Here is a 27850-nt window from a genome sequence, read left to right on the forward strand (position 1 = left end):
TTTAAGTGGAAGGAAATAATTTTTCACTCACCTTCTTTCTTCCAACTACTGCTCAGCTTTGGGGACGTACTTCAGTTCGCTTTTAATGTTCTGGATCTCTGATAGGTTGACCGCAGGTCCTGGAAGTTTCTTCGCTCCTGGCATTGGCTTCTTCTCCTCATCCGAGGTGGGAGGAGCACCCTGAAGAGAAAGAAAAGAAAGAAGGGATGGGCTTTCTGAAAAAAAAAAAGGCATTTGGGCTCTCTGTCACTTGTTCCTGCGCTGTTGAGACACCCTCGGAGCTTCCAGAAGATCTGAAGTTTGTAGACGAATATGAAATAAAGTTGGAAGAAGAAAACAAGTCATCTCCATGTGACTTAGAAAACACAGGAGTACTATTCAATGCCTGAAAACCAACAAACATTATGACTAGTTAGGATTTGTGTTTCCAGGAGAAGCACCTTACGAGAGCGAATTTAATTTCGTATCTTAGGATCCTAATATGCCTGCACAGCAGAGATTTGTAGAATGTTAGTACACAGTTGGCTCTAACAATGACTTAGTCCAGAAGCTTAAAAATATTTTTCTTTGGGGTGCAGTAGCTGCCAGCCTTTGTTCCAATAACATCTCTGGGAAGCATAAACAAACTAGTATTTATATAAGCAAAACCTTCTTGAATGTGGGTGGGATGAGGTGGAGTCACAGAGGAGGCCCAGTTCTCCCTCCCAGCTTTAGGAGCTATTTGAAATTTCCTATTATTTAATGTTTTTATATTGTTGCAGCTTTAGGGCGAGACCACATCCTATATGGTTTTTTTTGTGGCTCCTCTAATGCCTGGTACAGATGTGCACACTTGCCCATTATTGTTTAGCTGATTAATCCCAAGAATGTACCATAATGGCAAATATACACCTGTGTACATACGCCAAACATACATATTAACAGTGACTGTAACAATGAGATCAGTGGCTGTATGTGGCTCCTACAACCCCCAAGTCATTACTATAGAAAAAAGTTGCTTATGAGCTCATTGTTCCTATGGTAGAGGTGGGGAGCTTATTCTCTGGCCCTAGAAGAGAGATGTTGGAGGAACATTTGATCACCGTGGCAGCCACAGGAGCACGCCTCTCCGATCAGTTTTCTCCGGCAGGGTAATTAGATGACTGGCCCCAGCTGCTTCGCCCTACAAGCCGCCCATCACCACACTGAGATCACACTTCCCACGGCTGCTCTGCTCGTGCCCAATGACTGAGTGTCACAGGATCCTGAGGCCAGCCTGTTCCCGGGAGACAAGAGGCTCTTGGGAAGGAACTTCAGTTCGAGAATTTTCCTTAGAACAGCAGTGAGGTCTAAGAGGTCTCGCCCCCATCCGCTGTCCCACTCTTCTTCACCCACATCACATCCAACCACCCTCCCATTCTTCCTTACAAGTGGTTTCGCCAATAAATATCTTGTATGTCCAAGCCTATCGTTCTGTGGGCTTCTTGGAGGACCCAAACTAACACAGTCAAGATGTGGGACTGGCAGGGCTTCATCTGTTTGGCCAACAACTGAGTAAACCAATACAGTTTCAGGGAAAAGGAGTAAGAAACCACACCTTTGCCTGTGGTTCAAGCCCTATGCCCATACTTGTTGCCAGCCTAACCAGGCAGCCCTGTGACCTGGGTATTCAAGCTAATGCTGGGCTTTGCCTCCATCTGGCTCCTACATCTAGTTCTCAAAATGTCTGGAACCTACAGGGAAAGGGAAGAAACTGTTCAAGAGTCCCAACCTCTAACCAATTATTTGGTAGTCATGTCCTTTATAGAATTGCCTGTTTGAGGGGTGAGTAGAAATATAAAATATTAACGTGCTGTTCTTCTAAGGACTAATGGTTTCTCCTGTAGTCATTTTCTTTGAATGTTGGCACAGCACTGATGAAAGAGCTAATGTGTCACCCACACAAAATGATAAAGTGATTCAGTGTAGACTGTACCTGTTGTAAATATCTGGAAAATAATGTTTCCTCAGGCCAACGTACAGAGCCATAGGATTGGCTTCCTTTTATCAAGGATACACATTTATCATTTATAAATGCAGATTTAGAAGCAATAATTAAAACTATTAAACATCCACTTGGAGCACCAGGTATTCAAAAGTGTTCTTTGCTAGGCTTTTGGAAAGAGGTTTTAAACAAGGCTATAAATTGGTTTTTTTTTTAAATATGTGTAGCACTGAAATGAAGAATGTTTCCTCACTTATGAATGTTCCCATGGTTGTTAGGTGGGTAGATCTTAATAAAGAAGCATGAAGAAGAAAAATGTCTCTAATTCCTTCTGTTAAGTTCCTGGGTACATCACATTCACTGTGTTTGTAATATCAAAATGTGCTATATTGGCACATTTAACGCATAAAGCTGCTGTGTGTAGTTATGTGTCTATATGCAAAGATTTACTATGTGAACATACACAGATAGAGGATGATAATATTTAATATTAGTCACTTCCAAATTATTAAAACCTCAATGTACTGGGCTTTTTTTTATAAGGTAAGACTTTTAGCACTTGATTTGGCATGGTCACATATGATGGAAATTATAAATGGATATATTCAATAAGTAGACATGACATTGACTCAAGAAGGGGTTAATGGTGGTGCATATTCTTAATTGAAACTTCTCTCCTATTTTAAAAAATGGGAATCAGATCCTATTTCTTCTATAAGTTTATTATAAGAATTATAATAAATAAAGGCATGAGTTGGCAGGGCTCCAGATGGCTCCATTTGGCTAATGCATAATACTTTTTTTTTTCCTTTTGTACATAGATATTTGAACTGAGAAGGGACATGGAAGACTTTCTTTGGTTGAGATAAAGAGAGCTCGAGAGAGAGGGCTTATCAGCCGGTGCACTTTACCAGTTTTGGGAATGGCTGTTGTCAAGGGAAACATTCCCCTGGGGGCAGTGACAAAGTATTTGTAAAATGTGGCGAAATGGTGAACCATTTTCTGGATATCTTGCTTCCATCTCCCCCTTTACTACCAGACACCCTATTGAGATCTCCCCTAACCTCCCCTCTGTGCGGTGATGGAGTCTGCTGTGCTCGTCTGTGCTCAGACACTGAGGACTTAGTACTAAGAGCAACCACACTGCTAGCTGTTCTAAGTTACAAAGGCTAACTCATTGAATTCTCACACCAATGCAATAAATCTGCTATTGTCCCTGTTGTATAGTTGAGGAAACTGAGGCCCAGGGCAGGGAGGGAAAGAGTAAGAAAATTGCCCACGGCCTCACAGCTAGGCAGTAGTGAGACCGGAATTAAGCAGTGTGTTTGCATCTTGTAAGGGCACAAGGTGGAGAGGGAAATAATTAACAGAACGGACCAACATGCTATTTTCTGGTTTAATAATGATGGAATTACGGTCAAAAAAAGAGATTTGAGAGGCAGAATGGAGGCTTGTCAATACCCTTCAAATCACTCGAGGCAAGCAGCTGCCTTGTATTATCCAAAAGATGGGCCCTGCTTGTAAGGATTTGGCTGTAAGGCCTCTATGTCGGGCACATGCCAACACTGGCTGGGCCGAGCAGACGGAGGGTGCGCTCCAGCTCTGTGAGCAGAGTAAAGGGCTCACAGAGACCATAGGTGGGCTGAAGACCCAGCCAGTGCTCACAGGCCTTGTCAGACAGCCAAAGGCTGATCCTGGCTTCCTGCTGGGGTACATCCTCTTCACATAGGAGATGGCGTCAGGACTGAGATGGGGGAGCTACTGGCTGTGATCGAGGTGGCCTATTGTGTTCAGGGATGCTGTGTTATAATCTCCATTTTATACAGTGATTATCTTAATGCAAGGCTAGGCAACAAATCCCAAAGCTAAGTATGTAAGCAATTCCAGGTTTGCGAACTAGAAAATTTTTTGGAAGTGTGGCTGTAGAAGTTATTTTTATTTCAGATTCCATTTTTCCCTCCAAACTACAGGACAAAAGGGGGCAAACCCACAAAATCCTACTTAATGCCCCTTGTAGCCAAGCCAAGCTGCCTAACTGTTCCCCATGCAATGTTGTTTCCATGAGAAACTCACTCCAAGGTCCGGGCCAGACTTTGAGTCATTAGATCCTAACCCTACCTAAGACCCCACAAGCCCCGAGAGAGCTCATTTCTGCTCTTACAGAAACAGAATACCACCCTCCCAGCCCATGGAGCCCCATGAGAAAGGTACAGCTCACTTCAAGAAACACTCCTGGGGTCTCTGGATCTCTGTGGATACCTCACTCCCTTCATCCTGTGCAGAATATTGATTAGCCATCTGTACATGTGGCTTATCAGAAAGTAGGTGTTCACAAACAGGCTATATCAGTTCTTGTCTATTTTAGAATGTGCTGGAACCATCAGACAAGTGTGAGAGCAAAGTGCTTTCCCAACCCTCTGACTGGGACACTTGTAAGGAGGAAAGCACCAGTTGTACAGTGGAGAACTGAGGGTCATCTTTACCGCAGAGGGAAGATGAGATGCAACCCTCCAAAACAACTGTTACATCCGTCAGTTTAGTGAGAAAACCGGGTCAAGCTACCTTCTGACCGACTGGCATGGGAGTGACAGACACAGCTTAAGGAAGCATGGGAAGAAAACCTAATTACAGAGGTGTGGGAAGAATTTCACTGCCCTTTCTTCAACCTCCCCATGCCTATTTCTTACAATACGCCAGATAATAGGCCTGGGAGTCCTTCATGAAAATTAGATAATTAGATCAATTGATGGCCAATCATTTACTGAACGCTTGCTAGGCTGTGCCATTTCCATTATATCGCTGAGTCCTCTCAGCAAAGCTCTGAGGACAAGAGTGAATCCTATTTGGCAGACACAGACTCAGAAATGCTTGACCAAAATCCCAGAGGGAGGGCTCATAATCAGGAGTGAACTAGATAGCCAAGTCAGCAGCGTCAGAGTTTGAAATTATGTACCAGAAATGCAGGGTAGTGCTGGGTCGTTTCAACTTGTATGTTCAAAATTTTTATTCATCAAAGGTGACTAAGTGGTGGAAATTCCAGACCTTGGTGGTGTCACTCAAATACTCCAACTTCTTCTTTGAAAACTTATCTTTCTATTGATAGGAGGCTGGAACTACTAACTTAGGACCATGTCAGGAATTATTTACAGGAAGAAGAGGTTAGATGAGGGACAACCAAAGTTCTATTAGGAAGCTTTGAAATGGTGATAGGTGTTCTTTGAGGGCAAATACCAAAGAGGTCACCTACAAAAGTTAAAAAAAAAAAAGCCTTTTTAAAAAGATTAAATACAGTTAGCTATGCCCTGTGGCCTTGTTTAATTCCATTTTCCTTGTCTTATGTGAATGACATGGTCTGAAACCTGAATTTTTTTTTCAGTATCAGACCTTCCAGGTTTCATCAGAAAAGGCACAGCTGGTGAAGAAATGCAGACTTTGGGGCGGGATGGAGGGGTTCCTCGATTTAATGCACTTACTCATTTTAGCCTCCATTTCAGCCGAGCAGGCATCCGAATTTGGAGGAGAGGTAAAGAATCAGCGGGAGGAAAAAAAGACAGAAATTGATGGACTCCTTTGCAAAGTCCTCTTTTCAAAGGAAATACCCAGAGATTGGGGCTTTTTGTTTGAATCCACAAGTAATTTAACGTGCTTATTACCTGAGCTCCCACAGGGGTTTGTCACTCATCAGAAGCTGTACTAAAGACATTCTAGTAGGTTCAGTATAAGCCCTGAGTGAAACCTTACTGAGCTAGTGACTGTTGTCAGACCAGGAGCATGTGAGAGGCTATTCCCCCAGCACACACACGCGCACACACTTCCTCAATCAACAAACTACATGTTAAACTCAGCATCTTCAAGTAACTGTGCCAGGCACTTAAAGAGCTGAGGGGCAGTGAGGAGCAGTGTGTTTCATGGCTAAGAGTCAAAGAAATGGATCTACTGGGTGGTGACTCCTTGACCCACATTCATTCACGCCTCCCTTGTCCTGGAGAGCCAAGCCTTGCCTTGCCTCTGCCCCGCTCTCATCCGGAGGCTGGAGGGGAAAGAGAGGGCTGAGCTCTGCCAGCTAAATTCTCCTCACCTCCTCCGTTTCCGGAGTACACTCTTTTCTTCTGGGAGGTTGCCCAGCTCCCGGCCGAAAGGCTCCCATTGGGATGTTGATATTTGCCTAAAAGAAAAAAGCAGGGAAGATTTAGCTCAAAAAAGTAAGTTGCAATGGCACTCAGAGACCATAATCATTGCGAGGAGAAATGCATCTAGAAAGTACATCCCTAAAGCTTTTTACCTCAAGAAAATTGCCATAATGACAGAATAAAAATATGCAAAGGAAAATGTGACTTCCATTTATTACAAATTTCTGGAACTCATCCTTAGGTCTGTGCAGTGATTTCACAATTCCCTGTTGAATAGAAGAATTTTAAGACACTTTGTTCCGGCTGTTGCCCTCCTGTGATGCTTAATATTTTTCTCTCCCTCAGATGGGGAAGGAACACATAATGATAGGAAAGGAGGAAACAGCATCCACAGAAGCCATTCCACTCCTTAGCCCTCCTTCAGCTTCCTTCAGATTCACCCTAGGAGGGCCGCATTCACACCTGCTAAACCACCTCCTCCTTTCCATAATGTCTATGATTTTTTTCAGCACTTCTTGAGATCTCTATAATTGATGCTCCTCTACCTTCTCCCCAGTACACCACTGTGCAGATCAGTGCATAAGGAGAGTGCTGGAAAGTCAAGTTCATTGGTGTCACACTTCATAGATTTTTGTCCTTTATGAAGATAATGTGTGAGGTGCCCGGGTGACTCAATCGTTTCAACGGCAGCCTTTGGCTCAGGTCATGATCCCGGAGTCCTGGGATCAAGCCCCACATCCGGCTTCCTGCTCAGCTGGAACCTGCTTCTCCTCCTCCCTCTCCCTCTGACACTCTCCCGGCTTGTGCTCTGTCTCAAACAAATAAAATATTTTTTAAAAAAGATTCTCTGAAAAAAAAAAAAAAAAAGATTCTCTGTCTCCTTCTGCCCCTCCCCTCCACCAGTGCTCTCTCTCTAAAAAGAAAACAAAAACTTTTTTTAAGGTCGAACATAATTTTTCCACTTACGATAAAGTGTATGAGTTTTTGGATATGAGTAATTGGGTATTTAGACCTGAAAAGTTGAAATTGCACTTTGATGTTATGCAGGAAAATGATGCCCAAGCAAAGGGAACGAAATATTTTACTACCTGGTGATACAGTTTGGGCAATTTTGGTACCACATCAAACAAAATTATTAGGAAACGTGGTAGATCCATTTGGAACTGTCTGATATGAGCTCTGTTGCCAGAGGAATGTTTAACTCAAGATAGGAAATATCCAGGGTCCATGTTCAGGCAGCCTGGCAGATCTGTGTTCTCCCCAGAGCAGGAAGTGGTGATTTCCTCCTAGGGTCTTTAAAACTCTCTTTCCTACTAGAATAAAGCCGATCCTACAGAAAGGAAACAGATCCAAAGTGTTCATAGAGAGTATCAAAACAGGTACATCACCATTCCTAGGGCCAAGAAGCCAAAGAGTATTTTTATCGGTGTGTACAATGTATACCAGAATATAGGTGCAACACAATTTTAGACGGAAGCATTTTGGAAAGTCTAAGGCTGAGCCTTCTATGCTATGCCTCTGCTTACTGGAAATATCAGGTGGTCTAGAGTGGGAGGAGGGAGGGGCATAAGGCAAGGGAGAAAATACGTCTTCTGTGGTGGCAATATTTGGTAGGATACCTCATGAATTCCGGGATACTCCTCTTTTAATATCTCTGAAATCAAAATGTGTCTTACAACCAATGGTTTCTTAAATTTTTAATTGGCACATTTTTATTTTTTGGCAGGCCATAAAATAATGGTATTTTACAGTTGGCAGCATCTTAGATTGGATGAACACTCATTAGGGTCCTGAAATAAGATCAAAACCATGAAAATAAGACCTGCAGATGATTATCTATATTGAAGCAATAACTATCTCCATTACTACACTTTGATTGAAAAAGGGGGGAAAAAAGAAAAAGGGGGGAAAAGTAGGTACAAGGACTTCGGGGGGAGAAGGTTAACTGGCTAAAAGTTTAATTAGATCATCTCTACCCTGACCCATTTATTAAGCATCTACAGACGGCATCTTCCTAGTAGTGAGTTGAGGTTCACATAGAGTTTCTGAAAGACTTTATTGCTAAACGAACCTATGTGATCAAGTGTGCATGCTCTATAGTGGGTTGTGGGTTTTCAGTAAAGGAACACATAAGGTCATCCAGGATAATGTATTCGGGTAAAACACATGCTATGGGAACACCACCTTTTCTTGCTCAGAGTTTAATTTTAGCAGTGCATGTCGCCTCTCCACGGTAAACGGGTGGCTTCTGCTAGGGAAAAGAGCCCAGTGCTAGGAGTTGTTACAGATTCTCTGTACTTGAAAAAGTGACAACTGTTCTGGGTCTCATCTTTCCCATTTGTAATATGAATGTTAGGCTTTGCCAGTGGTTTTCAGGCCTTTCAGCTCTGGAACCCTTTCTTCAAGTAAAGTACTGTGAGCTAAAATGCAAACCAGGTAGAGGTAGAGCTGCTCTGGCTAAGGTGGAAGGGAGTGCAGGACCCCATCTGATTTCCCCAAACCCTGGGCCGTGAGCAGTTCCTTCCAGCGTGTGTGGGGCAGGGGGGCAATCTGACAACCATTGAAAGAGATCACCCCTAAGTGGATGAGTATTGACATGTACTTACAACGTTCGTTCTTCCTATTGTTAAGTTGTCTGTAATTTACTCTCAACTAACATAGGGGATGTGATATTTTATATGTTCAGCCTGGTCTAAACTGCAGCTCTAGAGAATTCTGTTGCTCTAAATGGGAGTTTATTCTCTCAGTAGGGTGGGTGGTCATTAGGTGATAAAATATCACTAAGACCACGTTCCCACGATTGCTACTCCAAGTCCTTCCATTAAGCCAAACACCCACTAACATCTGAGGTCTTGACATTTGAAGAAATGTCAAAAATAGGTGAAATAATGGCATGAGCATTAGAAATGGCTCTTGTTGAAGAAATTAGAGGAGGTTAGGGTCTGTAGACTGGTTAAAATGTTTTAGAGACAACCCCCACCACCACCACCACCGCCACCGAACAGAGTGTGAGAATCTGATGGCCTGTAGATTGCATCTGCAGAGACAGAGCTCGGGGAGCGATCCCTAAATGGGCCTGTCTCCAGCCACCGATAACAAGGGTTTCCCGCTGGGTGCTGCCAACTAGGGGCACGGAATCCCCACCTGCCTCATGTGAGCCTTTTATGTGACGCGACAGTCACTTGAAGCACTTGAAGGAACGAGAGCTGAGGCTTCCTGGAGCCCGCAGACAGACTGCACGGGCCGGTTTGTGCCTGCTTGCTAATGAATGTGCGTTTAGCAAACGGTCGGTACATGTGGCAGAGCTGGGTTTTGGACTGGCTAAGCCGGCGTGACACTGGGGACCGTAACTACTCCCCTGGCCACCCACCACACAGTACTTTCGCCACCCCCAAACCCCGATTCAGCCTAGGGCCTACATCCTCGCAACAGACTTCTGAGGTTTGAGGTTCGTACCATCACCTTTGTTTTGCTGATGAAGAAACTGAGCCGGGGCAGCCTGGGGGGGGGGGGGCTCAGCGGTTTAGCCGCCTTCAGCCCAGGGCGTGATCCTGGAGACCCAGGATCGAGTCCCACGTCGGGCTCCCTGCATGGAGCCTGCTTCCCCCTCTGCCTGTGTCTCTGCCTCTCTCCTCTCTCTCTCTCTCTCTCTCTGTGTGTGTCTCTCATGAATAAATAAATAAAATCTTTAAAAAAAAGAAAAAGAAACTGAGCCTCAGAGAAGTTAGGTGTCACACAAAGAGTTGGAGGAAAAGCCAGGTTTCCGAATCAGAGCTTCTGATCTTAAGGACAGATCTTTTCACTCCATCAAGCCCTCTCCAAAGAGCACTTTTTTACCTGAACAAAATGAGCTCTAACCACTCTAAAATTCTCAAAACTGTCAGAAAAATTACAGGGTTACACTTTGAGAATGGCCTTGGAAAACGGGCACACAAAGTGGATAATCCCAAAATCGGTGTCAGAGAAAAGCCACATTGAAAAATGAACCATTAACTCACTGACTTGATGCTTTTTCATCTTTAAGGCATCCCTCAAGAAACCAGGAACCTAAATGGTTTTTTTTGACAGCAAATATTGACAGGATCCAAAGCAGCCCAAGAACGCGTCAGATATCCAGCCATTAGCGTACACCTGAAGGGAGTGTCAGAGAGTGCTTTGTAAATGATTAGAGACAGTTCATTAATATAATTGTAGGGTGGTGATATCTGAGTGACAAATTACAGACTAAATTATAGCCATAAGAAAAATTCCTTACAACTTGAATTTAATGAAAATACATAGACCTTAGCTCTCTTTTTTATTCCATTGGCTAGAGAATCATGTCATAATCTTGTTTTTCACTGACTCAACTCTGTTTGAACGCAAATAAAATACCCTTTCAATGATTAACATTTTCATCTGCAAATTGGGTATGATATTCACTATTCAAAATGGATTTTGAATACTGGGTACATTTTTATGAAAGAAAATGGAGTCAATCCAGGTCATTGGTGGTAGACTTTCTCTGTGTTGAGTTGACTCCACATCATTGATGTTATTAGACTTTTTCTAGATTTGTTTATTCTATAAGATTGCACTTCCTTCTCTTTATAGACTCTGTATAAATGCAAAGGAAGCAGGCTTTCGTTTCTTCCTTTCATAACACATTCCCTTGCATTTCTTTTCCTCCCTTAAGTTTTATTCATCTTAGATATTTTTAAATATGCCCCTGACGCAGCAAGCCCAGCGCATAGCTTTCCCAAGCTATACATAATTTGGTACATCCTCGAAGTTGGGAATGGAAAAAAATCTACTAGATCATCTTTTGCCAGAACAGGATACAGTTCCCTGATAATGGACCTATCTGATGTGAAATGAATAGTACACTTGATCTCACCAGGCGAAGAAAAGTAGAAAGAATTCCCTGTAAGTTAATTCCACTACTCCCTTAATTATTTGTATTGTTCTCCTGCTTGGCTCCAGGCATTGAGCCTGAGGATTCTGGAAACAATATTCCCTCCACAGTCCCTCCTGTGTGACTTACAATGGAGTGACATCTTCTTTCCCCAGTGGGTTGGATTCTGATAGCTCTCCGCCCCTGGGCACTGACAATCCCTATCTACTTTGCTTTCCTCTGCCAGTGTTCTCTTGTCTCTCCCTCCCTGTTGGCACCCATTCTGGCTCTCCCTTCAGTGTTGAGGCTTTTGGAGTTTCCTCCCATTGCATATTTGTTTCAGATAACCGTCCCCCCACCCCAACACACACACTGATTCTATCTTTAGTTTTCAGAGGTCTCCAGCCACTCAGGCCAGAATCTATAGCCATCCCCCTGCCTCATGCCATCCTCCCAGGCCACAGGCAGAGGGAAACCCTGCAGGGTTGCATTTTGCAGTATTCCTTTCTGTACCTTCCTATTCTTGGTATCCTAGACCTCTGAACGGAGCAAGGTATGACATTTTGATATTTCTCTCTTTTTTTAAAAGATTTATTTATTTATGATAGACATAGAGAGAGAGAGGCAGAGACACAGGAGGAGGGAGAAGCAGGCTCCATGCCGGGAGCCCGACGTGGGACTCGATCCCGGAACTCCAGGATCGTGCCCTGGGCCAAAGGCAGGCGCTAAACCGCTGAGCCACCCAGGGATCCCCGAGATTTCTCTTTTTTTAAAAAAAAGATTTTATTTATTTATTCATGAGAGACAGAGAAAGGCAGAGACATAGGCAGAGGGAGAAGCAATCTCTCTGCAGGGAGCCCGATGCATATCCCGGTCTCAATCCCGGACCCTGGGATCACGCCCTGAGTCAGAGGCAGATGCTCAACCGCTGAGCCACCCAGGCATCACCATTTTGAGATTTCTAGCATCTTCACAGAGACTTTCAGAAAGAAGTTTCTCAATAGCTGATTAGAAAATGAGATTCTTGGGGCACCTGGGTGTCTCAGTCGGTTAAACAACTGCCTTTGGCTCAGGTCATGATCCCGGCATCCTGGGACTGAATCCCACATCTAGCTCCCTGCTCAGCGGGGAGTCTGCTTCTCCCTCCCCCTGCTCTTGTGCGCTCTCTCTTGATCTCTTTCTCTCTCCCCCACCCGTAAATAAATAAATACATCTTTTTAAAAATGCGATTCTTATTTGATATATTAGCCTAAATTAAGAGAGACAGATGAACCTACCAACTAAAATGTAGTCCAACCTATTTTAAAATACAGTTCTCTACCATTAGAATATAACTTCTTTGTCTTTAGGGATTCTTGAAATCTGGAAAAGATTCAGAACATACAAAACTTACCCACTCAACACAATCTTGAGAATCTTCTCACTCAGCCACTGTCCATCGCCCATGGTGTTTCATACTGAAAATCTTTCTTTTCTCTCTCTCTCTCCCTCTCTCTTCTCATCACATTACTCTCTTCAGTAATTTCCTGAATGACCCAACTGTCGTCTTGTCATCCAGGGAAAAGCAGATTTCAAGAATGTACTATATGGCTATTAAGTTAATGTGTACAGTTGGTTGAGGGCAGGTCATAATTCTGAGGTACTTAGAAAGGTCAGCCTCAAAAATAAAAAAAATGACATCTCTTGGCCAACATGGACTACTTGCTTCATGTTACCAATGTGGAGCCCTGTTCAGAGCAGTAAAGATTATCAGCTGGAGGTAGCATGAGCCCACTCTAGAGTTAGTCTTTTAACATTCATCATCTCCCTACATGTTAAAGAAACCAGAGTTAGAAGTAATAAACACTGTATTACAGTGGTTTACATAAGAAAGAAGCAGTAGATCCATGATCAGAGAAAAGGCCTTGACTCTACATTAAAACAAGTGGCAAATGAAAATTCATTTTTAACTTTTAAATTTAAATAAGATATGAAAGGAAGATATGTATCATGATATTATCTTTAGCTTTAACCAATGTATTTGATTAACTGGCCGAACATGGGTAGTGACAGTTTATTCCTTTGTGCCAAAGATTGTCATGTAACTGAAATTCTTTATAAACCAGACTCCTAGGGGACCTGCGTGGCTCAGTGGTTGAGCATCTGCTTTTGGCTCAGGTCGTGATCGTGGAGTCCTAGGACCAGGTTTCACATCAGGCTCCCAGCAGGGAGCCTGCTTCTCTCTGTGTGTCTCTCATGGATAAATAAATAAAATCTTTTTAAAAAATTTAAACTAGAAATCCTAGTCAGGAAGCACTTAGAATCTCTGACACCTGTCTATAAAGACTTTGGTCAGGGTGTTTTCTTCTTCCATGGAGCCTTTATGCCCTGGGCATTGGGGGGTAGAAGAGCAATGATAATGAGTAGGAAAGTGAAAGAAATATTAAAGCTCAGAGCATCATGATATTCTGTTCTATACAGGGATTGGGTAGCAACGGACAAGTTCCCATAAGAGGCTATATATATACTAAGGATGTAGTAGGGTGCATATAATCATTCCTTTAAAATGTATAATAAGAGTTAGGTTCAGTTTCACAAGCAGGTTGGTTAAGTGAAGTAAACAGAGAGGTGGGAATTCAGTGGCCATGGCCGTTTGTATTTTGAGACCGTGTTCGTCACTGAGTCACTTTACTTCGTACTTTTCACTCCCAGCCAGCTCACGTTTAAGATTAATTTAATCAGGTAGGCTATTACCTTCTTCCCTACGATGCTGGCACTCTTTCTCAATGTCACTTGAGCTCTTTAAAAGGGAGGACCCGGCTTGGTACTTATGATTACCTATTAGATGGTCCCACCCACTCCTCCGTCCTCGCTCTGCATGCCAGAGTGGGGATGGTAAGTAATGAGACTAGAGAATGTTGCCGGAGTGGTTCCACACATGGGCTTTGGGACGGACGATTTGAGTTTGGGTCCCGACTCTCCTACTTAGAAGCTGTGTGATCCTGGGTGAGTTCTTTCACTTCTCTAAACCTTTCATTATAATCCATGGAGATCTCACTGCACTGCACCAAGTACATAGTAAACCCTGAAGAAACTGTGACTATTATCATCCTAATAATAAACCTTAGAAGCTATTCTCAGGAAGTTCATAGACTATTAGAAGCTGCACAGAGGCTTGGAGGCCATTTAATCCAACACCTTCCCTTTGCACATCAGAGGACCAGAGGGGTGAAGTCACAGAGCAGAGCTAAGACTAAGGCACAGAACTCTTTTCCATTCAACCATGAAGTTCTCAGCTCTCATAAGAGAAGACAAATAATATTCAGCTCACTTGGGTCAATGGTGGAGAGAAAAGCCAGTGGTGACCTAGAGAACATTGGCTCTGGGTGGGCTGAGGCCCTAGGAAAGGCCCATGGTGGTTTCCAAAGGGGGTGCATTCAGGAGGAAGAGGAGTGTCCAGTGTCAGTTGGTCTCATTAGAGACTTCCTGAACAGATCACTGATGGGATTGGATTTCCCAACAGCTCAAGCTTTCCCTACCTGTCACATCAAATGTTTTCACCTGAAGGGATCAGCCACTACACTGACTGTGCTGATGTTACCTTGGTTGCAACTCCATCCCCATCAATAACGGGGTTTAACAAGCAGCCTGGAGAGTACAGAATAAGGGTCAGTAAACTATGGCCCATAGACCAAACCCAACCTGCCACCTGTTTTTATAAATAAAGTTGCATTGGCACACAGCCATTCATTCATTTAGGTACTGCCTATGTCTGCTTTTGTGCTATGATGGCAGAGTTGGGTAGTTAAAACAGAGACCCAATGATATGCAAACCCTAAAATATTTACTATTTTGCCCTTTATAGAAAAGATTTGTCAGTATCTGGTACACGGCCTTATAGCTACTTAGGAGACAAAGGCCCTGTCCAGGCAAAGAAAGGATCAACTGATTTCTTCAGGGTCTTTTTATGTCCCTGGCATAAATGTGATTTCATTAGCACAACTGAAGAGAAACACCAACTTAGATAGAATCCCCATACAATCCAAAGACCACCTTTTCCATGTGGGTCTGAAAGACAGCTGTCCAAGTCCCCTAAGGATAGGCCTAGTTTCTGGCCTCCCTGTTAATCTGGGGTGTGGAGGGGATGGAACCAGTTGAAGAGAAACCAAGCATTACTTGGGCAGTTAAGAAAGCCATCTCTTAAGGAATTGTGTGCTATAAACCAGGCACTTGCCATTCATTATTTTATTCATTATAACAATCCTTTCAAGTAGTGTGATCGTCCCCATTTTACAGAAGGGTAAACTAAGGGTGACCTAACGTCACAGAGTGAGTGCCAGGCAGAGATTTGTAACCATTTGGCTCCATGTGGTCTGATGCGCATAGATGCAGTAGTTCAACTGTCTAAATGCCTAACTATATTAAGTGTAGCTGACAGTGGCTTAAGTTTGCTCAACCCAGACAAAATAGAGATCTAAGTCATTATTTTCTAGCAGTTTGTGCTGCAAAATACTATGCTAGAAAATAATCATTTGAAAATTCCTGTATGTTTAGAAAACTCTGCCTATATCACCACTTTCTTGGAAACACACAAAGCCATTAGCAAGTTATGGACTCTGAGAAATCCTGCAGTAAAGATCCTATCCAACCTCCCCACCCCCCAAATTTAGTGTTCCTCAAACACTCTGTCGTGGAACCTTTTAATTAACAAATGGCATTCCAGAAAACTAGTATTCCAAGAGACACACTTTGGGAACTGTTGAACTAGATGATGGTAATGATGATGGTGGTGATGATTGATGAGTGATGATAACAGCTAATATTTATTAAGCAATCACCAGGAGCTGGGCATTAGCCTAGGCATTCACAGGTATTAATTCATTTAACTCTCATGGCAATCCTATGAGACCAGTACTATATTTAATTCCCCACTTGATAGATGAGAAAAGCAAGGCACAAAGAGGATAAACAACTTGCCGAAAGACACACAGCTAGTAAGGCCTGGAGACAAGCTCCTCGAACAGGGGGTTTGGCTATCAATTCATCATTGCATGGCCTGCACTTTGCACAGTGCCTGTCACAAAGCATATACCCAGGAAATGAGGTTGAAACACACTGGAAATGAGATCCTAATAAAAAGGAGAAGCAACTAGAACGTGTTGAATAGAACATTTAAGATCTTTAAGTGCTATTTAAACAAGGAGGAAATAAAAATAAAAAAATAAACAAGGAGGGTACTCCCTCATCATGTGGGGTTTCTATTCCCGACATGACTGTTTGTACCCTAGATAATGTTACTACTATAAACCATTTTTAATACTGTAACCATTTTCATATTCTATTTAATAAACCTGACTTTAGGTTAATGCAGAGATCATAGAAAAATATCAGACAATGCAGATCCTATTTAGCCACGAGAAATAACATTTCATTTGAAGGTGCATTAAATTAGGCTTTTTGAGTGGCATAAAATATACGGAAAGAGGCAAAACCACATCCATAAGGAAGCACTCTATTGCCTTTGTTGGTAGAGTGGATGGAATTTTTTAAATGCAGTAAAATAACAGTTACTGAGAAGAGTCCATAGCAACTTTTTAAATATTACAGGCCTAAAAATATATCAAGGTCAAAATTAGTAGATAAGATACTGGTGAATTTTCAGTGTAGATTTGAGGGAAGCCAGAAAGCACTGAGGAAGAAAAATCAACACACTTTCAGCTTTGAAAGGAAGAGAAGCAAAGATAGCCTGAGAGAAGACTATGTTTTTGTGTCCTGCAAAATAAAAAGGAAATTTTATGTTTAACACTTTGGGAGCTTCAAATGCAGTGATTAAATTATATTATTTCTCATGACATTAACAAAGAACATTCCTGAATGATAATTATTATGATAACAGTTGACACTTAATGAGGGCTTCCTGTGCTGTTTTAAGTACCTTGTATGTGTAGCTCTGGGACGTGAGCACTGTTATTATCTCCATTTCATAGATGTGGAAACAGAGGTAGAGAGACAAAGTTTTCCCATGATTCCACACCAGTATGGATTAACTAGATGGTTAACTTTTACTTCAAACTCCAGTAAAGAAGGTTCAAAGGCTCAAGGATGCCCACAGGTCTGGGAGGCAAAATAAACTCCACTACTGACATCAAGGTATGTCAGAGATTCACTAGGTGGACACAGAAGGGCGGGCCAAAGGTGGCAATGTGGAGTTGGATCCTTGACAATAAGCTCTTCCTTGGTAGTTCATTCTATGACAAGTGTCCAGGGGTTGTAATATATCTTGCCACTTAAGAAGCCCATCCACATAAGGCTGTGCATTAATCTTGACAGGTAACAGTATGTTGTCCCTCCACCCACCTCTACCACTGGCATGTGCTAGGATCTCTAACCCCACAATCTGGCCACATGCACATCCCTCCAAAATATGGTCAATCGCTTATGCTCATGCTGTGATGGTGCATCAGATATTCAGGAACTGAATATCCCAAATATTCAGAAACTGTGCCACATGTCCTGTGGTATTCAGAAAAGTCCAGGAAAAAAATGTAAACATCCCTTTAGCACAGATGACTCCATGCTGGTGGAAGAGAAAGATGGAATTTTGCAATAAAACATCATGCCCAGCATCACAGCGTGGGAGCCACTGGAAGAGTTAAACACAGAAACCCTAAGACAATAACAAATTAAGTATTGAGTCAAAACAAATATTGAAAGTTACCTTCACAATTGTATTTGTGTTCCAAAATGCCTATTTCTCCCTCTCCTCTTTTGGAGTGACTCTTAAGTCAGTTGAAGTAAGCAAAGAATTTGTTTGCTGAGAAGGTATGAGGAGGCGTAACAGCACACAGTCTTCACGCGATAAATAAATACCTAACCCTGAGGAAGAACACTTGACAAGAGAGGATGTTTTCTAAATAGATGGGTCAATAAAATCCGTTAGATATAAAAATGGAAAGTGAATTCTTAAATTCCCATCAATGAGCATATCAAAAACCTACCTCGAAAAACAGATCAAAAAGATAAGCACTGCATTTTGGTAGATGGTCATTTAATTCTCATTCATAACTTTGATCGTCTCACACTTCAGTGCAATTGAACAAAAGTAGTTTCTCCCTCCTCAGTGGTACCTTCCCAGCCTCAGATCCGGTCTCATTCGTGCCCTAGGAGTCGGTCTTTTCTTGAAGTGAATCACCAAACTACGGGTGAACAATCCTAAAAAGTCTGATGTATTAAGCAAACAGGCGAAGAGTCGCAGAGCTAACGTTAAAACACAAATATGCCTCCTTACCTGGATGGCTCTGACATTGGAAACCGGCTGTTTCGACATATTCACGGGGTCTTATCCCTAAAAAAACAAGTGAGAAACTGTTAGAGGTGGCGGCATCCAGATTGGCCAACTTGATAAATTAGAACTTAACTCATGATTCAACTGGGCAGTCACCCCTTTCGGTGGCCCTCTATTCTTTCAGTCTCAGTTTCTGAGGTTACTTAGAGACCCCCCTCCCTAATGCCTTGGGGAGAGGGAACACTAGAGGGCCCCGATAAATCATTCAGGAGGAGAAATGCTGAGAGGCCTCGCCCCTGATCTAATGATAGGCGATCAGAAACTTGAAAGGCCCTATCATCTCCTTCCCTGCCCTCCTGCCCCCACTGCCCAGAGCAGCAGAGCTAAGAGGTTGTGGGAATAAAACCCCTTTGTGTGGGGCCTCGGGAGCTCTGTCTCCGCTTGAAACTGAACTTCTGCTCCCAAGGAGCGGTTGCCAGGGCTGGGTGTCAGCCCGTTGGGAGCTCGTCCTCCGCCCTGAAGGCCGGCTGCGCTGGGTCCTCACTCCTGGCCGCCCCCCTCCCGGAGCACGTGTGTGCTGGGCCCGGGCCTCGGAGGGCGCCCTGAGGACGGCCACGGTCCCCCCCTCCCGCGAGCGTAGGCCGCCGCCAGCCCCCCGCAAGCAAGGACTCCCGGGACCCGACATTTCCCAGATGCAGCAGTGCTTCCTCCCCAAAGGACTTGGGCTTGCTCTCGGACGGGGCCACCCGACTTACAGCAGGTGGCTTGGTGGCCCAGGTTTGCAGGTGCCAGGGGGACAGGGAACAGCCCGCCTCTGGCCTGCCACCGCGCACGCAAGTACTGTCAGAGCTGGGTCTGTCAAATGCGGACAGGCCCGGCGGAAAAAGGTAAAAAAAAAAAAAAAAAAAATTCAGTGAACCGAAAACATGCTGCTCTTTAAACCCAAACTATAAAATGGGTGGACTGACCTTCCTCTACTGACTGGTGTAAATGCGTGTGCTACCCTGGGAGCAAAAAGGAACACCGACAAGCAGTGTGGGCGCTTGTGACAAGTCCTGTGTCACGTGGCCTGGGTCAACACTTCCAGGCCCTTTGCCTCTTCCTAAGATTTTACCTGATTCTTAGGCTGTGGTGAGAATCAAAATGGCATAGAGGTCCCAAAACTGTCTTGGGAACTCGAAAGCGGGATGCAAATAGTTATTGTTTCATTGCCATTGTCCACAGCTCCATGACTTTTCAGTACTTTATTGATCTACGGCTTCAAGTACAGAGTAAGAATTGATGTAGCGACAACGCCCCTCACCACTTGTACATACGAAGGATCTGACAACTCTGAAAAACATTTAGTTTTTTGAGATCTTTCAAAGTCCTGGCTCTATTATAGGAAGTTAAACAATCACACAATTTTTAAAACTCTCTAATACATCCAAATGTAAGTCTTTGGAGTCACATACATGAAAACAGTGAGGTTTTTTTTTAAGTTTCTTTTTTTTAAGATTTTATTTATTTATTCATCAGAGACCCAGACAGAGAGAGAGGCAGAGACACAGGCAGAGGGAGAAGCAGGCTCCATGCAGGGAGCCTGATGCGGGACTCGATCCCAGATCCCGGGGTTACGCCTTGAGCCGAAGGCAGACGCTCAACCCCTGAGCCACCCAGGCACCCCTTTTCTTTACGTTTCACCTGAATGTTTTGGTCATATATAGATATAGCCTGCATCTAGAAGGGTCAAGGTAGAAATATCTTTGCTTTGGTTAAAAAGTAACAACAAATTGAACAATTAGGAATGTATTTTTTTTCTCTATGGTATATTTCAAATAGATTTCAGTCTTTCCCTGCAGTGTCAAAGAGTCAATGAAGGCTTTAATTTTTGGATCTAGGATACATAGTTCAATATCAAAAGGAAAAGCTTGGTAGTTTAATTTTTAATGTTTTTTTTCCTCAAAAGCTCTTAGAAGTCATGCAAAGCAATAATTCTCACAGGACTTTAAACATCTCAGCATATACCTTCCTATGTGCATGTACAACTACAGTTTAACCAGCATCACTTGGGAACTTACAAAAAGTTTTTGTATTCAATTGGAAACAGAGTAAGTAGGAAATGTCTTTTGTTATTACAATAGCATGTTGAAATGTAAAAAACAAATCAGATAATGAATGATTGTGTTATTTATATTGCACTCATTTTTAAAAATTAGGCTGATTTTGTTTTTTTCACCAAACTATTGGATTGCTTTGCTTTCTTGTGGACCTCTGAGCCTAAAGGATAGATATTATACCATGGACCTCGTCTCCTGTGTAACCTGGGCATGATCTTGTTTGCATATAATTCCTTCTGAACATATATGTCAATCTGCAATAGAGACATCTTTAGAAAGTTGGTCAGATCCCAGCTCTCATTCCTTGCAAACAGGCTATATAACATTTGTGTAAATCAGTCCTGGAGCCGTTCCTGCTGTCCTCATTATTCGCAGAGAAATCAGGGCAAAGCACACTGATGAATAAAAATAGACAGTGTTCCCTGGCTGCTTCCCCAGCCCTGCATTCACCTCCGTTAGGGATGCAGCGGAGAATGCACTTTCCTTCTTTATCTGCATGCCTCATCCGGCGACCAAAAAAGAAAGCTATGTCTTAGATGCACAACTCTACTCACAGCCGACCCCAGCCTTTCATCCAAAGAGGTACCCTTTAGCGTACTCTGTTACTGCGTCTCCTGGCTCTGGCTAAAATTGGGAAACACGGAAAGTTTGACAAGACGTATATTGACTTTTACAAAGCCTATACTATAATGGAAATGCTTGCCAGCTTAGCACAGTCATGTTGGGTTTTCCTGGAAGATCTGCAAGCCGGTGGGAAACTTTAATGGTCTGTATGCTGAGTCATATACAATATACCTCTGCTGGTTTTTTGATTGGGCGGCACCTAATATCTGACTTCTAAATAAGACTCTTTCACTTACCAAAAATTGGTCAACATTGATATCACTGATTTAATAAGTGAGGATTCAGAGTAAAATAAATCAATATTTGGATAGAAGGGGCTTTATTTGTTCTTTTTAAAAGTCTACTAAATGGCTAAAGCTCAATCTCAACGGGAATTATCTTCTGTCCTGCAGCTAAAAATAATTCCCGAGAAGGGTGTAGAAAGATGTTCAGCTGTCTGAACTGACTAACTCCTTATTCACTTTGCCTGAAATATGCCGAGAGGCAAGCGGCACTCATGGTTGCCGTGTCTCAGAACCTGGTGCCCACACGGAGGGACAAGTGCTGCCCTCCACCCTGCCGGGTACAGGGAACACTGTGACCAACGTGGGGCTCTTCGACAAGACAGTTTTGTAATTCTAATCGATCTGTATGGTGATAGAACTTTATCACTGAGGCCAAGCCTGACGCCGGGGGAGAGGGGAAAAGCACTTTAAACTTGTACTGGGTAATAACTCTGGCAATAATTTGCATTTAGGTAAATCAGGGAGCTAGCCTGGTAGCTTTTCTCTACTGCACATTCTCCTGCATATTTCTAGGCTTACAGCTCGATTCGGTCTGCAGCTGCCCGACTGTGGCCCTGGCCATAGGAATGAAAATGACATAGTGCTCAGGGTCACAGTCCTATGTGGACCGTGGAAATTTTCTTCATGTCACTGTCAATGAAAACTACTTTGAGTTCAGTATTCTTTCAGATAGCCGCCCCCATACACACACACACACACACACACACACACACACACACACACACACTTTCTAAAACAGAATCAGCAACACCACCAGTGAACAGTGAATTTACAAGGAAGCTACATCCACTAGTTACAAGCCTACAAAGTTCTAAGTAGTCACTTCAAGTTAGGTATCAAGGAAATTTCCTTCAGAAAGCCCGGTCGCCCGAGCTGGGTCCTCCTGCTTACCTGCTCTACGTATTTGTGTGCTGCCTAAGGAAAGTCCCAGGCAGCAGGTGCACGGATACAAGGCTCCTCAGAAGGTGGAAGGGACGCCCGGTGTCCTCTGAGCTGCGATCTCAATTCCGATGCTTTGCATGTGGCTGAAATAGCTCAAGCGCTCGGTGCCTCTCTCGGTACTGAGAGCTGCTCCCCGCTCGGGGCTGGAGGGAAACTCGACTTAAGGCTAAGTGTTAAAGAGAATTCCTGTCATAGCTCACAGTTGTTCTTCCTAAATATAGAGTTTGATACAAGCCATATACTGGCTGCCTCCGAAAGGCCTGACCGTGCTGAAAGCAGGGCTCAGATGTCAGCCGGAAGGTGGCTGCGGAATCTTACTGCCCTCCTAATCTTCCAGAAGGTGCTGGCTGCGCTTTCTCACATGTTCTGAGGGGGCACAGTGAAGTTTGGAAAGTAGGAAAAGTTTCTATCTTTAGCCTTATTACCTGGAGGCCAGAAGATGAGGAGTGTTCGGTACAGATGAGAGAAGCGACGTGGCCCCGAGCTTCTCGGCAGGGGCCCCGACGCCCAGCAGTACTGGGGCCCTCGCTGGGTCACTTAGGGGCTGTTGAAATTCTGTTGTGAGCAGCAGTCAACAAATGCTCCCCAAATGATGATAATCATAACGTTATGTCAAACTATAAGACATCGCCCTCTTTGTAGGTCATAAATGGTTCCAGATCATTCAACTCAAATGTGGTTCGGGGGCTGAGTCCTTGCTGTCTCTGCTCTGCTGCCTCTGCTGGTGACAAGGACAACCACAGAGCACAAGAGACAACGGCACAAAACAACACTAAGAGGAAATCTCTGGTTTCAAGTTCTGATGGGGCTAGGACCAAGTATGAGGCAAGACACTTCTTTAAACAGGACGCTCCCAAGTCCCAAGGCACACGCTCGTTATTTTTGCTTTGGTTTGATTTTTGGCAGTTGAGGGTTGTTTTTTCTTTTACCTGGGCTCATCATTTTTAACACTGTTTTTCTTAATAACTTAATTTGCTTTGCTTCTTCAGTCTCTGAAACTACCTTTGCCTAGAAGTTCCCTTCAGTAGAAGGACCAAACAGAGCGAGCACACTTATCACTTAAAATTCATCCCCTGGATGAAGGTGACTCCATGTCTGAGTCCCTGACGGTGTGGTTGGCCACTGAGTCCCTGACAGTGTGGTCGGCCACTGAGCCACCACCAGCATCCATCTCCTCTCAGCCCTCTCGTGAAGTGAGGAAAAGAGGTTCCGGTTCATAGGAGCCCCTGAAGTCATGTTACTGTTCCCTGCAGCTGAATGCATTCCAAACGGAAGCAACTAGCTTGTTTTCAGGGTGGTAAAAAGAAAACCAACGTTCTGTAATCAGGAGCTCAGCAGATAATCGTGGTTCATCTCCGTTTGGAGCTCACCATTCCATTCTATTTGTGTGCTGTTTAAAAGAATCCTTATGGGATGCCCAGGTGGCTCAGTGGTTGAGTGTCTGCCTTTGGCCCAGGGTCTGATCCCGGAGTCCCGAGATCGAGTCCCACATCGGGCTCCCTGCATGGAGCCTGCTTCTCCCTCTGCCTATGTCTCTGCCTCTCTCTGTGTGTCTCTTATGAATAAATAAATTAAATATTTTTAAAAGAGAACCCGTAAAGTTCATGAGGTTTATGAAGTCAAAAAGCCCCAGCCAATTTCTAGTTCTTTACTCAGCGTCTCTCAACAAGTCAGTTTTACACCCTCATGCTTCTTACTTCCTGTTCCCAAGATGGCTGCCACAGCTCCAAGAATCAGAATCTTGCACTAGCATCCAAAGGAAAAAAAACAACAGGGATGGTGGGGAAAGGGGCTTTCCTCTTCTCAGGTAAGAAACTCTCCCAGAAGCCTTAGCAGACTTCCTTTACAGTTCATTAGCTGAACTAGATCTCATGGTTGCAAAGAAGAAATGAGAAAAATCTTCATTTTATAAATGACAAAACACATTGAAAAAGGTAAAGTCACAGGACTAAGAAGTGTCCATTTGGAACCCTAGTCTAGGTCTTTAGGCTCTGAATTCCAGAGGATTCTGCTTGTTCCTCTATGCATGAGCCATCAGAAAGAGCCAGGCTGAAAAAAAAAAAAAGCCAGGCTGCTCATACCATTGCCTCATCCCTAAATGTCCTCATGGATAAGATTCTTATCATGTGCCCCAAATTACAGCCTTCTTTTGGGGTCCTCTTGCTCAGTTCTACTCTATCATAGAACTGCCTACAGTTTCGGCAAAGAGTAAAAGAAATCATATAGAAAATTTTAAATGAACTAATAGATAATTATCCATACCATTATGTGTAAAGCTATAACCCAAAAAAAACTTTATAGGCTGACGGAGAGAAGAAAAATCAATAAATGAAGAATGATTAACTAGAAGCAAAGAATTATGAAAAAGAAACTAGCTATGGTCTATGAAAACGCTTTATTTTGCCATTACATTTACTTCTATGTTGAGTTTTAATTTTTGACACTGTAACTGTGAACAAATTAATGCTTGTTTTTAATACAGGAAAGCAGGTGACAAGGTTTGTCCCCTGGGGTGCATGCTATGTGATGACTTCCTTCCTTCTGTGATTTCTTGAGCTGAACCACTTCTCTTTAGCCACAGTCCTTCGTGGTGATGGAGCAGCCCTGTCTATGACTCTTTCCTTGGAATTTACCTTACTTCCATGAGTAGCCATGGAAGAATCATTTTTACAAAAAGAAGTGATGTGCAGAGTTATAACTCTACCCACATGAAAAAAAATCTTCTACGGGTCATGTGGGTGGCTCAGTCAGTTGAGCGTCTGACTTGATTTTAGCTCAGGTTGTGATCTCAGGGTCCTGGGATGGAGCTCCACATCGGCCTCCCCACCCATCTGGGAGTCTGCTGCTCTCTCTCTCCTGCCCCCCTCTGACCTTCCTTCTGCGCACACACGCACACGCGCATGCACGCACGCACACACACTGTCTCAAATAAATAAATAATTAAAAAAAAAACCTTTTACATAATTATGCGGAACAGTTTAGCAGCTCCTTGTCTACAGACTTCTCATTTCAAAAAGGGACCTTTGTTTCACCTTTGTACAGCTCAACAGCTTTTTCCCCCAAAGTATTTTCCTTACAGAGATAAAAGAGCTGTCTAAGCTTCAGAAGTGAAATTCAGACCTCCATCTCCAGAAATGTGGTGTCGGTTTCTCTGTCCTCAGAGAAAATTGCTGGCATCCACCTCTCTGTCACTCCCAGCTGGGAGAATAAGATGCCATTCATTCATTCATGCATCCAGCTATCACTTATGTTGTTAAGTGCTTGCTCTGATTCTGGCACTGTGTTAGATACTGCGGGCTTAGAAATGCGTAAGAGATAGTTCTGTGTTCTAGGAGCCTGCTCACCATGGTCTGGTGGAGAAGTAAACAACAACATGATTATTGGACTTGTGTGCTATCTTCAAACTGTTATCAGAATTCACAGGAAAGTTGCCCCTATGTTAACTCCCATGACCCTAAAGGCTTCACAGAGAAGGACATGTTTATGCTGAGTGTCCCGATCTTCTACTAAATGCCAGCACTGTTCTGTCCCCACTGTCACTGAGGTGAAAAGAGTAAATAAGCCTATGTTCCTGCTCTCAGAGCTTACAGTGCGGGACAGAGGGTGCAGACAAAGCCAAGTAAACAATTAAACAAGATCATTGTAAATCTGATTCAGTGGCTGAGGAAGAGGCTAAGCTGGGGAGGTGGGCGCAGGAGCAGCATCTCTCCAAAAATAAGTGAGATGATAAGGTGAGAAAAGAATATTTAAGCAGCGGGGACTGCGTGTGCAAAGGCCCCGGGATGGGAAAGTATGTTCTCAGGACTCAAAGAAAAACAATGCAGCCCAAACATAGAGAAGAATGGCATGAGACAAGGTGAGAAAGAAAGGAGAGGCTAGCAGGGCCTTCGGAGGCCATTTTGAGAAGAGATGCTGATTTTCTTCCAAGTTTAGTAGAAACCCTTAGGAGGCTTTAAGCAGCAGAGTTGCCTGATTGCAGCTTTGATGAGCTCACTTTTGTTGCCATGTGGAAAGAGGACTGGATGAGAAAGAGCAGGGAAGAAGGGAGAACCATTAAAAGGCTAGAGATGATGGTGCCCTGGACAAAAGCGATGGCAGTGAAGAGAGAGACAAGAAAAGAGGTTCAAAGGGTATTTTAGTAATAGAGTCAAAAGTACCTTGCCGAGGTGCCCGGGTGGCTCAGTCGGTTAAGCGTCTGACTCTTGGTTTCAGCTCAGGTGTGATCTCAGGATCATGGGTTGGAGCCCTGCGTCCTGCTCTGTGCTCAGTGGGAATCTGCTTCTCTTCCTCTCTCCCTCTCCTTCTACCCCTCCTCCCTAAAAAAACTAGCCTTGCTAACTGATTGGATGTGGAAGGATGAAAAAGAGAAACATGGTGCTTTGAGGGAGGAATGAACTAATGAGACACATCCGAAGGACATAGATAGAGCCTAGGACATAGTGAGCTCTCAGATGGGCATGAAGAATTAGAAAGCCAGTGCTGACCCCAGAGGAAGTGTTTCCATAGACTGTGGGGGCTGCAAAAACCAGGTCACCACAGGTTGTGGCACAAATGAAGAGTTGAGGCTGTGAGCGGATCCACCTCCTGTAGCCCCATGACTAGGAACAGAGAAAAAGGATAATTGTTGGGTTTCTCCAGATTTCCAATAGGGAGAGAATTCAGGGGGCTGTATCTTCTAACAGTCTCAACAACATTTCAACCTGTTTAGAAGCCAAAGTGATGGGGATGATAAAGGTCTAAAGGAGGTCACTGATGAGCAAAGTCCAGAGGAGAGGAGGCAGGAACACATATCCTTTCCTCTAAGGAGGAGCTAAACTGATCCCAAAAAGGTCATAAGAGGGTCTATGAGGCTGGGGAGGAGGAACAGGTAAAACGGAGGCCACCTGACAGCCCGCCTCACCTTTCTAAGGGTCTTCAGTCATAGAGAACAGGGAAGAGCTGAAAGGACCACCCAGCAGTGTTGAGGCTCCACCTGAGGCTGGAAACTTCGCTGCCTCGGAGATGGCTGTTCTGTCAACGTGGTGACTGCTTTGCGGGGGTGTCAGTTCTAAAGAACATGTGTCTTCAGTTGGGTTCCTCCAGAAGCAGATCTTGAAATGAGGATTTGTGTATAAGTGATTAATTAGGAAAATGTTTCCAGGAATTACTGGGGGAACAAAGATGGGATCTCAAGTTCCCCGAAAAGGTATCTTCCTTCTGATCCTGCAAGAGAGCTCTGGAGTGTGAAAACTTATGCCAGAGAGCTATTCTAACCCAGGTCACAGAGCGGAGTGGTCACACTCCTGCACCTGTCTGGCATAAGCTCAGGGCTGCCCGGTGAGGGGCGGGGAGTTCCCAGGCTATGGGCTCCCTTGGCCAGCTGGAAAGGCATGCTCCAGGGCCCCCCAGGCAGGCCTCCAAAGGAGCACTAAGGTGTTGGAAACCAATGTCCAATGAAGCCAGAGGCAGACAACAAAGGAGGACATGGGAACTGAGGGGACTTGGGCTCGGCTCCGTCATCATCTGCCCAACGTGGCTATCTTTTATGGCACCAAGGCCTCAGCAAAGTTGTCCTGAACTACACTGGCACCTTGTTTCTAAAAAGCTTAGTTTCTTTGAAACAATCTTACAAAGTTATGTTTTTGCAGTGTTGAGCACTTCTGTTTCTTTTTAGTCATTTTCTAATGAGTGT

The 27850-nt window shown here is 43.8% G+C and overlaps 1 protein-coding gene across 2 annotated transcripts in view; it reads right to left on the reverse strand.

Moving 5' to 3' along the window:
* Positions 1-22338, reverse strand: part of SMPX (small muscle protein X-linked) — a 54416-nt gene extending 32078 nt beyond the window's left edge. The window contains exons 1-4 of one of the 2 annotated variants that reach the window (XM_041742149.1): positions 22129-22336; positions 18234-18290; positions 6042-6128; positions 32-180 (exon numbers count right to left, since the gene is read on the reverse strand). In XM_041742149.1, coding sequence (XP_041598083.1) covers positions 46-180; positions 6042-6128; positions 18234-18272 — 261 coding nt within the window. In that variant the 5' untranslated portion in view covers positions 18273-18290; positions 22129-22336 and the 3' untranslated portion in view covers positions 32-45. Of the gene's footprint in view, positions 1-31; positions 181-6041; positions 6129-18233; positions 18291-22128 lie in introns of both variants that reach the window. The other variant, XM_041742150.1, reaches the window with a different exon arrangement.
* Positions 22339-27850: the final 5512 nt, after the last annotated feature.

This window comes from Vulpes lagopus, chromosome X (genome assembly GCF_018345385.1).
Source record: "Vulpes lagopus strain Blue_001 chromosome X, ASM1834538v1, whole genome shotgun sequence".
NCBI lineage: Eukaryota > Metazoa > Chordata > Mammalia > Carnivora > Canidae > Vulpes > Vulpes lagopus.